At 35.7% G+C, this 14,179-nt stretch overlaps 1 protein-coding gene and 1 long non-coding RNA gene across 2 annotated transcripts; one reads left to right on the top strand and one right to left on the bottom strand.

Annotated features, from left to right (window-relative positions):
• Positions 1-2,252: 2,252 nt before the first annotated feature.
• LOC119193690 lies at positions 2,253-2,962 on the bottom strand. Its single transcript, XR_005114021.1, has 3 exons — positions 2,645-2,962; positions 2,479-2,564; positions 2,253-2,336 (listed from the first exon to the last, which is right to left on the bottom strand). It is a non-coding gene; the product is annotated as an uncharacterized LOC119193690 (long non-coding RNA).
• Positions 2,963-3,230: 268 nt separating this feature from the next.
• On the top strand, positions 3,231-13,186 carry LOC119193689. Its single transcript, XM_037447316.1, has 11 exons — positions 3,231-3,263; positions 4,299-4,451; positions 5,034-5,232; positions 5,873-6,040; positions 6,716-6,879; positions 7,472-7,603; positions 8,171-8,239; positions 8,675-8,815; positions 9,306-9,431; positions 11,360-11,457; positions 12,863-13,186. Exons 1-11 carry the CDS (start codon positions 3,231-3,233, stop codon positions 13,038-13,040), a joined length of 1,461 nt encoding a protein of 486 aa, XP_037303213.1. The 3' UTR covers positions 13,041-13,186.
• The last annotated feature ends 993 nt before the right edge of the window (positions 13,187-14,179 follow it).

Raw genomic sequence — 14,179 nt, forward strand, 5'->3', positions numbered from 1 at the left:
TATATAAATGGGCTGAATTATTTACAACCCGTCAATATAGCTATAGGTCTGTATGCTACAGAAGCATTCATGGCTAAAGCTTCAGTATAATTATTATACCATTAAATGAGATCATGGTTACTAGCTTGAAGGACCTTCTAATCACAAATGATATCCCATCTATGTCAGCCTATAAGCCACTTGTATTGTGCACAATTTACAATGAATTGATATCTAGACTCACCAAAAGTTTCCATGGCTAGTTTTAAGTCCGACTCCTCCTGTAGTTGCTGCTGACGGAGCTTCTCAGCCAATTTTTGTTCAGGGGTCATTTCCTCAATCTTATCTACTGAGACGCGCTCCGCCCGTTCGCGCTCTTGCCGCTATAAAATAATATATAGTCTATCATGTAATCGTTAGAATAAAAATTACTGCCTCGGTGGCGTAGTTTTAAGGCGTACGCGGTATGAGTACGACTGCGTCGACGAGGTTCTGGGTTCAAATCCTTGGTTGGGCAAAAAATAGGGTTTTTCCATCTTTAAAATTATTCAGTCGCAGCTCGGAGTCATTAAGATGGCAGTGTGATACCCCCGTGCCTCAGAAAGCATGTACAGCTGTTGATTCTGCACCTGATCTTTTTCCAGTCAAGTCAAATTGCCATCTCACTGGACCAAGTGACTGAAGGAACAGAGAGTGCACTTGTGTATTGCATCACACACTTGTGCATTATATGGCTAGAAGGCTTTTATTTTAGAATAAAATGAATATATAGACATTTTCATATTTTCAATATTGGTTCATTAAAAATTATGAAATCATATGAAACAAAGCATATAATTATGTTTAATAACATTTTATATTTGTAAATGCCAAAAGTCATATACTATATTTGTGTAGGGATTAATTTTATTTGTGTTTGTTAGAAGAAAATTAAAAAAAGATTACTTCTTTTTTAAATTGTTTAAAACTCAATGTTTTTTAAAAGCTTACTTATTTTGTGCCACACAATAAATTACAAAGTTTGTAATTAAAATATGTGCAAGCTTATATCATGAATTCCAAATTGAGACCAGAGGTACAGTAGAATTATGTATTAACTAAATCACCACCCAGAAAAGGTCTAGAAAAAAAAAATCCAGCTACCATAATTTCATTGCTAAAATTATTAAATCACAAAAAAAATTATATTATTCTATATGTCATTCTAATATTGATATATAATGAGTGTTTAAATGATAATTTGAAATGTTATCAAACAGTATATTTGTTAACCATTTGTTCTTAATTGCATAGAAGATAGAACAAATTAGATAATATATTCTTGAAAGTGTCTTACTTTGTCAATAACATAAATATGAAAGATTATGAAGACATTTACAAGTATAAATTAAACCTGAAAGCTACCAAAGAGATTTAGAAGAAATTTTACATATAGATAGAGGCCATAGACTAGTATTTATGACTTCTTTCTAATAGAAATAATACAGTCCATTTTTATTTTGAATGGTTGCACTAGGATGAAGTCACAGTCAACCCTTACTTTTTAGTACAAACAAAAAGGAATAAGCAGACACAATTAGCCTGTTTTTCAAGCCATTTCCACCTTAAAGACTCATATATTTCTTTAATCATTAATTATAAATAGGTTTCCTGCTCATTATCAGCCTTGAGTCTCGAATTTGAGCCTAAATATAGGCTCCTATCATATCAGACAAAACACATGGCAAAATGTGCCTGCTTTGGTTGCACCCTGCCCCAGGAAATAAAGGTGTGTGTGTTTGTTTTCTAGATCACAAAACACTAAACAGAACAGTCTAGGTACAAAGCCACAACCAATTTGATTATCATTCTCAACACCATACTATTAATGAGGCTTGTTTTATGATAAAATGTTATTCAAATAATTTTGGTCTTATAGTCAATTTCAAATTGTGTTTGCATTTTCTGGTGCTGCTATTTGAGGCAAATCAGTGTTGGTTTAAATAACCTGGAGATCTATGTGTAATAACTATGTTTTTATTATATTGCATTAACAAAAGTCCACATAGGCATTGTGAGATTTCCTTTAAAACAAACTAACAGGAAAGTTCTAGAAACTATTTTGAGTTATGAGCATTTGCGCCAATTGCGTGACTCAGCTTGATTGTTAGAGAATAAATAACCACAGGACAGGACTAAGAGATCACCCACACTAGCATAGCATGGTCAAATATGGTCAAATTATGGTACAATATGTTGAGGAACCAACCCTCTTTCGGCTATTTTGTCGTGTATTTTCTTCTTCGGCTTCGGCGGAGGCGCGGGCTGTTCTGTTTTCTCATCATCTTCTTTTCCTCTTCCTCGTCCTCCCAACTCTCCTGCGGAATAACCAGAATAAGTGACGTCAACACGTAGGCACTGCGAGTTGAGGTTAAGTTCGAAAACTAGCCAAAATGTCAAGAACGAAATACAGAAATAAATTTATTGAGCAAAACGCAACGTTGGCAACGAATGCATTACCTTGACGTTGTCTTCCTCGTCCTCGCCTTCCCATTTATTCGAACTTGTCAACGTGGTCGGCAGTTTCGGCTCGAAATTATCCGCATCTAAAAATATCACACTGACATTTACAATAGCACTTACAAGTAAAGATTTATTTTTTACATTTACAATAACACGCACGTACCCCACGACACATCCATGTTTACGTACGCACAAATAGCACCAATCTAATTTTGTTAACTTTTCACGTGAATACGAAATCAGCGAGCGGGCCGACTTAGTGCAACGGTGGTTTTATCACAAGATGTCTCCAGGGTCGTCGAATGTTACGACAACAATGTACTCAAGCGAATTTTGTCAAACGACAGAGGCTTTTCTGCAATGACCACGACCGGATTGAGAAACGACGAACAAATGACATAATTTTGGCGAATCCCCAACGAAAATATGATCAAAATTTGATAAGCGAAAATATGACTCCATTGCAGACGATAATTTTCGAGTCACTTAATTTTCAATATGGCCGCCGGCCAATGTTGCCAGTTCAAATAAGGAACATCAATAATCATTGGTAGGTATCGATTAAAATTAAAAGTAAAATGGTAGCTACAATAACAATTTTAATAAAATTTTAAGATTTAAAATGCCTAATTCTATTCGTATAATCTAGATCATCACAAATCATTTTGTTCGTCATCATGTACAACAATGATTTCTACGGAAAACGTGACCTTACTGATTTAGCAATGTTGATTTGTATAACATAAGACATGGCGAAAAAGAAAATAGAAATATTTATTGAAGTACATAATGAGAAAGAGTTTGAACAGATTCTTTTAGCAATTTTGATAATATCGTATGTTAGTATGGTGCAAGTTTCTAACTCCATTTCTATATTCTCTAAGTTGTATTTCGTTGATTAATTATCATCTATCAAATCTATGGTAGTAATATTATAAGTAATAATAAATAATATACATAAATAAATAAATAAATAAATAATGAGGGGTGTCGCTGATCAGTTTTTCTATACTTACCTATCTCTAATATTCTCCAGGTGCCGAAGTGTATAGTAAGTTTGTTGGGTCCTGCACAGCACTAGAGACAGCTATTCAATGACTATCAAGCTAGACTGGAGTGACGGAAAAAAAATGGTCTTTTGAAAGTATGATTCGTTTGATAAGTAAAACATAAAGCAGGCTTAAAAATCTTTCAGATACCATACATCCCACCAATGACAGACTGGCCTGAGAATACCATGTTTTTGTGAGTTCTAATATAAATTAAATATAATTTGTGGCTCTATAAAAATGAAAATTGCAACATTTTTAATTCTTCCTCCCCGGTCGCTTAATTTAAATTCATTTTTATAAACAAAATAAATATTATATATTGTGACAGTAAATTAATCTAATTTGAATAATAAAATTATACTCGAGTTAGACAAACAAAAAAGTTTAAAATATATCTCCTAGATGGCAACAAGATTGAAGCTTCAAAATGTTATTCTACGTTATTTACTGAATATTTTAATAATTATATTATATTATGTCTATCGTTATTGAGACTGATTTTAATTTACAGCCCGGATATAATTGTATTTAGTCTGGTATATTGCATGAATTGTTCCAATTTATGTTTTTCATAAAAAGTAAATATCTACTGCTGATGTAGTGTAGGAATTTCGACATTTTAAAAAATAAAAAAACAATATTAATCTTAATAATGTATTCGAAACAAAGTTAAAAAACAACTTAGAACTTCATTTGTTAAATTTAATTTATTCATGTATACTTGAAAAATACATTTTTAATCCAACAATATTTTTTATTAAATAGAACCAGAAAGTAACGAAGGTATTACGAGGTGTCAACAGCTTGAAGTTCGCTGAAGTAGCCAAGCAAGAGTTGTATTACTACAAAAACCAACTAGAGGGCGTTGTTTTCGATCGGCCTATGTACGAAATAGACGAACCCACACCTGATGAAATGGTATTTAAACATTATTTTATGTAGGTAGAACATTTTCAAAGTTACAATAATACTTTGTCAAAAGAGAAGGCCATTATTATTATATCCATTTATAAGCCTAATCATTGTCTTAATTCCCGTTGTCCTAGTATTATTCATGAAGATCTTGGCATAAAACCTATCCAAAAATAGATTTACATTAAGGCAATGTGTTTTATAAGTAATAAAAGTTTCTTTACCAGTGGCATAGAGTAGTTCAGGCGAGGGCGGAGGGAGTACTATCAGTGGTGCGGCGAAATGCGTAAAATTAAACTATTTTATTTACTTACATGTATCAGTGGCTAAGGGAGGGAGGCTGGTTCGTGGTTCTTTTTTGTTGTAATGACCTTTTTTTCCTCTCGCCCTGTGTTTTGGGCGGCTAATACCCAAAATTGGGCGAACCCAAATCGCCTCGGGCAACAAGAACCCACGTTACGCCGCTACCCACTACTTATCTTCAGATAATTTAACTGACTAGTTCTTATTTCGGAACTCTCACGCACATGTAAGTAGGGGCAAAAGCTAGTTTAAAGAAGTGACAATGACCAGAACATTGCCTATCAGGATTGGATGAACGCTCGAGCAGCGGTAAAGGAGCAAGAGATTATATCTTCTACTGCTCGTCGCGTGGCTCGTCAAGCGGCACGGAAGCGGCACCGAGCCGAGCTGATGGTACCACATCTGCGAGAATTGAACTTCGTACTCTTCTGGCCTCATTGCAAGCATGCGCATCCTGAGCTGTATGAAAGATGGGATGTGAACAGTAAAGATTATAACTTACTATTTATTACACTACTGATTTAGATGCTTAAGTTTGTGAAGGTCTTGGATGTTTGTTATAAGTTATGACCAGTGGCGGCTTTAACCAACGCGAGGCCCTAGACGATTCTAAGATGCTAAAAAGGTCTTCCAAGGCACCAATCGTGGTCCAATGTGGTTGCCCGGTTTGCCAATCCCTTCTCTCCAAAACCGCCATTGATAATACAAAGACAGATAGACTTATTTGGATAATATCTGGTTTCGTCCCCGGCCCGTGAGCATTGAGGCTGCAAATACTACAAAAGGAAGTAAAATTACACATAAAACCGCAATAGAATCCAAAAACTAGTTTTATGTCGATGGATGTTTGATATAACTACGTAATTTTTTGAATGGATGTCATAACTATGTTTTAATCTGTACGTTAGGTTTAAATTTGGCGTTTAACAGACTATAATATGATTAACATAGTTTGAACGAGAGTTGGTGGAACTGTAATTTATTTTAGTTCAGATTGTATGCGTAACGATTATCCAAAATTATTGTAGAAGCTATACTATATGTTTGAAGGCAGAAAGATGTTGCAATAGATTATACCTAAACAGATTCTCGCATAAAAGATCCTTACCATATACATGTTTCAGACATAATAATGGTAGGTCGTGAAGAAATACAATTGACTAAGGAAATAGCACTGGATATATTGTACGCTGGTGACGCGCCGATAAACGAAGCGTCCATGTACGAACTGTTGAACGGCGAAGCTTTAGCGATATGCTTCAGATTGCTCGACACAGAGAAACATTTCGTTTGTAAGATTTATTACTTTACAAATAGGGGAATGGTGATGAATTGTAAAATGAACAATTTAGTTTCTTTTTTATTTAAAAATATTATCATTCATGAAAGAACATAAATAATACCTAACTTTGGCAATAACCTATCATGTTTTTTTATATTTCGATGCTAATGTAAAGGTTTGTTCGTGGATATACTTTATTTCCGCCCGGATAGCGATTACCGTACACGAGGTGTTCAAACTCGCTATAGTAGCCCACGTAAGTGTGCCGCGTTCCAGCTCCAACAGACCGGCATAATTGTGTCGACTGCCGAGGGGCAATCATCTTTCGTTAGTCGACATTTTCGTTTATTTATTCAACCTCACTCCATACCATTAGGTGTAGTGAGATTATTTTGCCGTGCACGTCTGAAAACCAAAACCTAGTTTATACCTGCAAAACACCACAAAAACCTACAAATAGTAGAAACACCATCCACTTTATAACAAAGTATTGCCCTTCAATAAACCGCCTCAACATTTGTAGACATTGGATACTAAATATCAAAAATAAGACAAGCACAAATCCTGACTTTAAACCTAGGGGGTAGGCAGCACTAGGACATTTATTTTTCGCCGAGTGTGTTCGGTAAACAAAATTGAATAGAGCGTGCTCCATTTTTTACTTTATTTTCTCTTACATCTACAGCTTTAGTACGTAAAATCCTTTACGAAGAGATACCGCAATACGATGAAAACAAGAGTTTAGAAGACCAACTGCCGGCTATGACTGCATTCGATTTTTACAAAAGTTATAGCCCGACAAAAGAGGAGATATTGCAACGAAAACAAGAAGAAAGGATGAAACAGAAGGTAAGGAAAGAGTTGTAAAGACCATTAATTGAGACTTTTAAGACCGAATTTAGAATGTTAGTGCAATGTTAACGTTTGGGCAAATAAGAATCCAGTTGGTTGGAATTTAATTCAGGCGAATTAAGTTGAAAATGGCCAACGCAAGCGTTTTCAAATTGATACAAGTACTATCGTTTAGACGATTGGGAAGTTTAAAAGCAATCAATACAAGCGGCCAGCTTTGTGGAGTTGCTTACTCGTTCTGCTCGGTTAGTATTTTTAATGTATATAGGTGATTGCGAGTGGCGAGTTGTGACAATCTACGCTAAATGCCTTACATACTTTAGAACTTACCTTAACTTAGCCAACTAGGTAATCGACATCGAGCTGTGATAAGGAAAGAGAAATATGTAGTCTACAGGTTAATATTGTCCTTCATTTGGCAACGCTCGGCCAGGACGTATTGTCCGGCTTTTGAATTGAAAACCAATTTAAAATAATTTGTTCTAAACTCTTCTTTTATTTTCGAATAAAGCGAAAGAAATATGACATTCATCGCAGTTTAAATTTATAAATACTGAGGAATAGTTTAGAAGATACTTTTCTGTTCTAGGAAGAAATCAAAGAGAATCGGGCTCGGCGACTCTCTGAGATGCAACGTCTGGCCCGCCAAGCTATCGAGGAGGCAAGAGAGCGTAAGAGAGCTGAAAAAGAACAACATAAGTTGGAACTGTTAAAAGCTGGGGTTGGTACTTGGTAGGCTTAGCTTTCTACAAAAATTGAAGAAGCAATTACCTTTTTCTTTGGTTTTGCGTCATATAACATCAGGAGAACTGATTTTGAAATTTTATTTAATTCTTTACAGCAGACATTGCTATAAGTGCAAGTAAATTTCGTTTATCTGCCTTTATAGGTACCACTACTGTAAATGATCGGCGCATTATAGTTTCTTAAGTACGTTGCGGATATTTTTATATATTTATTTATTTCCAATATTATCTTAATAGGAATTACACCCAATGCTATAATCGTCATACAATTCAACAATAGACGTATCATAACAATTTATAGAGTTGATACATAATATTTCTGGAGTTACTCTTATAAATTCGAATTGACATCGATTAATTTTTCGACCAACCGCATTCGTGAGCTCAACTCCCCTTGGAAGATAGTTTCTGATCAAGCGCGTAAGAAACCCCACAAAAGATATTGCTTTATAATCGAATCTGAGACCATACACATAAAAGCTTGCGTACACGGCCACTAAAAAGAGAAAATCTAACAAATATATATTTATATTATTTTTTAGAACCTTTCTGCCTTAGAGCAGTTGAAAATGGAACCAAGTGAAGAAAATATATCAATCGTTGTTCCAGAGGTAAGTTTTTAATAGAATATAAATTAGGGGTTACGTATCGAAGATTATAAGAATTCTTTCATACGCATTTGGATATTGATTGACCAATAGTGTCTGCTAATAGCTGAAAATACCAAAGGGTCTTGATCAATATCTCTTCGAACTTTAGGATTGGACCAATGTGAATAAAGCACGTACATGCCCTTTCAGTGTTTCTAACAGGTTGGTTTGGAAATATTTAGAGGTTTATGTTCAGCAATGGACTTCTAAGGCTGATAAAGAAGAAGACGCAAATAGTAAAAAATTCTATTATAACATTTTTGATGGTTGGGTTTGTTTTTTGGGATTAGCAGTTAACGATTTTTTTTAAGCAATAATGTATTATAGCTTTTATTAGCATGGAATATTAATTTATTGGTCCAACATCTACAAATGCGTACACCTCTAATCGTCCAGCAACTCTCAGATGAAGAAGTGAGCGATGAAGAAGAAATCGACATAGGCTACTGTCCCCCTCCAGGTCTATTGATACCTGGCTTCTATGCCCCTCCAAACGACATCGCTAAGGCTAACGCGTTGGCCATTTTATTTCCTAAGGTACGTGTTTTAAAGTTCTTATATAAGATGGATTTTGGAGATTGGACCGTAACTGCAGTAACCTTAACCGCAGTAAATATAGGAAGAAAAATGGGGCAATAAGAGCCATAACTGGTGCACCTACATAAAAAAGTCTGGTTTTAATTTAGGAATATTTTTTAATCAGAACATATTTTGGGATATGAATAATCAGCAAGAAGTGAACAATATTTTATAGATCTGAATTATAATGATACCAACTACTGTACTAAGAATCACACAATAAAGATTTGATTTGATTTGATTTATAAATAATAATAAATTTGAGGCAAATGGTTTGTATTTCTCACATCGAGATGTACTTCAATGATTTTTCAAAAGGATTAAAAGACTACTTTCTGATGGCCCTTATTGATATATCTAATTGATATAACTTTTGACTGGCAGTATGTCTGGACTTTTACGATCATCAGGTCGCGTTCACCTGTCCTAAGAATACAGTGATTTTCAGTTGGTCCATGAGCACGTGACACCTCAATCCGAGTTCCTGCCGCCTCACGTTTTAGTCATGCTTGATATAAACAAACGGTACAAAGCTATTGATGTCCTGAAGCATCACCGAAATGCTGTATTACACGTAAGTATACTCACACCCTTACAATCCAAGACTAGGTGAAACCTCAACTATTTTACCTGTTAAAGACTTTGTTTTAATAATCTTTGTAATATAAATTTGTTTTTAATAGAAATGTTATATAGTATAGTAATAAAATCAAGGTAATCTTAAATTACAACTTAAAATAGTATACAGGGTCATTTTGAGACTGCTTTACTAAATGAAACCACATACTCGTCTTCAACTTTGCTGACATTGAGCCAAAAATCATCCATTAATAACGAATATTTTCACCAAAAATCCTGTTTTTAGTTTTCTGATTTTTTTATCATTTTGTAGTTTAATGCGAATATCTCGTGTGCGTGAGTTTGTTTCTGACTGAAAGTATGATGTTGCCATTGCGATAAATTATTTTAGAGTAGTAATACTGGCATTAGAGCGCGAAACATTAAAATTACTTTTTATTAATATTTATTTAGTTCGAAACTTATACATTTTTATTTTAAGTCTAAGGCATAAATAACTTATTGTAAAGTGTTGTTTCCAAGTAGATAAGTATGTGGTTTAATTTAGTAACGCAATGTCAAAATGACCCTGTATATCACTACAGATAGAATAAGTTAGTTACATGTCTCTACCTAATTTCATACATCAGTAAGGTAATTTTTAAATGGTTTTTATTCCCAAGGTTATAGAAAAGTTTTTACAATACTCGTCATTAATTATTATAACGTACTATAGATGCTGTTATGGTGGTAAGATATATTTTATATTCGCCCGGATAGCGACCACCGTAGACAAGGTGTTAAAACCCGTCATAGTGGGCCGCGTAAGTGTGTCGCGTTCCGGAATCAGCCTGTGTATATCCGGTTCCAACAGGCCGGCATAATTGAGTCGACTGTCGAGGGGTAATCATCTCTCGTCAGTCGACATTCTATTGGACCCCAAACCACTTACCATCAGGTGTAGTGGGGTCACTTTACCGTGTAGTACAAAAAAAGGAAATATAAGTCAGCGACCAAACATCATATAGGTACCCTGACAGATGCTATACGAAGCCACAGTCTCAGGCTGCAGCTATTCTGTTATTTCTTTCTTAAAGTTAATCAACAGTTTGGCAGTATTTAGTAACGTAGTGATTAGTTCTCGCAGTTGAAGAAAAACGTAAGTAATTAATAATCATGGATATTTCGGCCTTTAAAATTTAATATGACGAAATTTTAAAGGCAGAAATATCCATGATTATTAATTATTTTTACGTTTTTCTTTCAACTGCGAGAACTAATCACTAACTAGACGTGAATTTAAATTCTTTACTTGCCAATACTTGTTTAGTTACCCAGATTAAAGCCGAAACAAAATGTATGAAAATGGACCTTGAGCTACCACCTTAAGCTATTGTGATATTCACTGCCAAGTAATATCTTTTTATTGCTTGATATGTATGTTATATCTGGGTATATGCTCTTGATGTGGAGTTCATAGTTTCGAATTCTAATTTGGGTCAAACGTTGTAGTCTTATAAAATATGCATGGTACTGTATGTCTTTATTGGAGTTGACGTAGCGAAGTCAAAAATAGCCCAGTTAACACCTTCCCCATAAATTAGAGTAGCAAAAAGTCTATTACAAAAAGCCTGTATAATAATGTAGTGCCGACATTAATATATCTTATTAGTTTTGCAAGCAGCTCCCGTGATAAAGTTTTCTCATGTAAATATATTCCCGGGATAAAAACCCTATAGCACTTAGAAGTAATATAGCTTCTGATTAGTGAAAAAAAATCATATCAGTTTAGCAGTTCGTGAGTTTAGCACACTCTTGAGCTTCATATATTATATTTGAGAGGCAAAACCCTGCCATATCGACCATACCCTGGTTACATCAACCAATATACACCTAGTGACTCAGAACATTATAAATGACATTGTTTGGCTTTATTGTTTACAGTTCGGTGTGTTCAGATGCGAATCGCCTTACAAAAGTGTTTTCACAGCGCATAGCGTTAAGCAATACGACACTATAATAGATAATGATTCTAAGAAATCGTAAGTGATACAAAATGTTTATTGTTTTTATAACGTATTGTATTTGTACATTTAATAATATTTAAAATGCGAATTAGAATTGCGAATAGTGGCAGATCATCGTATGGCGTTGGTTTCTGGTGAAATAATTTGTTGTTTAGCTGAAAGGAGGACTTGTAGTGGCAAATCCCTGGTTGGGAATGGAACTAATTGTCGAGACCAAGGTCCAGGATTTAAATACCTGTTTGAATAGAATAATAATAATATCAGCCCTGTATTATATACTTGCCCACTGCTGAGCATGGGCATCGTCTACTACTGAGAGGGATTAGGCCTTAGTCCATCACGCTGGCCTAGTGCGGATTGGTAGACTTCACACACCTTCGAAATTCCTGTAGAGAACTTCTCAGATGTGCAGGTTTCCTCAAGATGTTTTCCTTCACCGTTAAAGCAAACGATAAATTCACAAAGAATACACACATGATTTTAGAAAAGTCAAAGGTGTGTGCCCTTGGGATTTGAACCTGCGGACATTCGTCTTGGCAGTCCGTTCCTCACCCAACTAGGCTATCGCCATTTGAATATAATGTCCTTTAACAACTCTTTTGCCTTAGCATACACCTCTGAATGCAAATTATTAATTCTTTGTCAATTAAGAACACATAGCGAGTAATTTTTACACGATTCCTCTCCAATCGAATTTGGACACGGCGGTCAATCTCAATGGAGATTAGTCAAGTATGTAGGAGGTATTATACTACACAAGTGTATGCACAATACAAGGGCACTCTCATAGTCCGGTGAGACGGCATTCCGACATGATCGGAGAGAGATCATGGGCAGGACCAATGCCATTATGTATTTTCCGAGGGCATGACACCGCCAACTTCATGACACCAAGCTGTGACTGAGTCATTTTTTCAATGGAAAAACTCAGTCACAATTATTTTGACCCGACCCGGCATTCGAACCCAGGACCTCGTGGTAATCGCACTCATACCGTGACAATTACAACTATGTCACCGAGGTAGTCAACATTTTTGCATAAGAATTTCAAGGTATATGAAGTCCACCAACGCGCACAAAGCCAGCGTGATGGACTAAGGCCTCTTAGTAGAGGATGCTTATAATCAGCAGTAAGACAGTGTCTCATATTATGGAGCTGCTATAATAGGTATTAATTTGTGTTCGCGTTTTATACGATAAGCAAGTTTCGATTAACAGCTTCGTGGGCATAGTTGTATTGCGGTACAACTATGCCCACGCTTTTGTGCTGAGGGTTCGGATTTGATCCAGGGTTGGATAATAACGTTAATAACAATGTCAATCGTCCCTTATTTGGACCTAACACAGCTTGAAAAATGTGGCCATGTTACACCCTTGCCTACCCCTAAAAAGTCGTGATGCTGATTGCTATGTGTTCCAGTGTTGACGCAAAAATAGCAGTCATGCTGTCCGTGGAATCTGATCTGTCGCTCCTGGAGTTGATGGACCTGGGACCGTGCCACGTCAGCCGCGACGTCCGCGCTGGCGAGGAAGAGTGCGCCGCCATGTTCCCTGTGGAATACGGGGACGAATTTCCAGAATTTGAAGATTTCGATTAGCAATTTTAGAGTCCAAAATTGTGTCCCAAAGCATTGTTTATTTGTTTCAAAGACCGTTAAGATCTTTTTTTATTTTCTAAAATTGTGTTTATAGATTGATTGTTTGGAATCTTTGTGTTGTTTGTAATAGATGTACATGAGACTAATGCAAGATATTTTACTAAAATTATTTGAATATTTTACTTAAGTTATGGACCGAAATTTTGTTACATATAGTTGGATTTTTGTACCAAGACCCGCTGAAGGTCTGAATAAAATTTGACATATTATTTGACCACAGCCAAACGTAGGTAGATATTGTACCTTTGACGTTTCGAATGACCAACTTCTGAACCCCGCGACCATGAAGGTTGCAGTTTAAAACGTCAAGAGAAAACTAAAATACACAAGACTACGATAGAATTTGAAAAGTAGTTTTTATTTCGAAGTACATAAACTTTTCGTACCAGAATATATACTGCGACTTTGAATTTTATTTTAAAGGTCATAAGGGCGAAGTGCGCACAATACAGTATAATACCTAAACAAACAAAGATGCTAACATTATTAGGTACATACATATTAAATTACACATTTATTAACATTATTTGCGGGGAGTCCCCTAATCTATACTATTATATAAAGCTGAAGAGTTTGTTTGTTTGTTTGAACGCGCTAATCTCAGGAACTACCGGTCCAAACTGAAAAATTCTTTTTGCTTTGGATAGCCCTTTGTTCGTGGAGTGCTATAGGCTATATATCATCACGCTATACCCAATAGGAGCGGAGCAGTAATGGCTAATCTCAGGAACTACCGGTCCAAACTGAAAAATTCTTTTGCGTTGGATAGCCCTTTGTTCGTGGAGTGCTATAGGCTATATATCATCACGCTATACCCTCTAGGAGCGGAGCAGTAATGGCTAATCTCAGGCACTACCGGTCCAAACTGAAAAATTCTTTTTGCGTTGGATAGCCCTTTGTTCGTGGAGTGCTATAGGCTATATATCATCACGCTATACCCAATAAGAGCGGAGCAGTAATGGCTAATCTCAGGAACTACCGGTCCAAACTGAAAAATTCTTTTTGCGTTGGATAGCCCTTTATTCGTGAAGTGCTATAGGCTATATATCATCACGCTATACCCAATAGGAGCGGAGCAG

This window comes from Manduca sexta, unplaced genomic scaffold (genome assembly GCF_014839805.1).
Source record: "Manduca sexta isolate Smith_Timp_Sample1 unplaced genomic scaffold, JHU_Msex_v1.0 HiC_scaffold_919, whole genome shotgun sequence".
Lineage (NCBI taxonomy): Eukaryota > Metazoa > Arthropoda > Insecta > Lepidoptera > Sphingidae > Manduca > Manduca sexta.

Excerpts from the sequence above, each read along its gene's own strand:
- LOC119193689 (XM_037447316.1), top strand. The coding sequence starts at position 3,231 with ATGGCGAAAAAGAAAATAGAAATATTTATTGAA. Across the intron at positions 6,041-6,715 it reads CACAGAGAAACATTTCGTTT|CTTTAGTACGTAAAATCCTT; the intron begins GTAAGATTTATT and ends TTACATCTACAG. Across the intron at positions 7,604-8,170 it reads TGGAACTGTTAAAAGCTGGG|AACCTTTCTGCCTTAGAGCA; the intron begins GTTGGTACTTGG and ends ATTATTTTTTAG.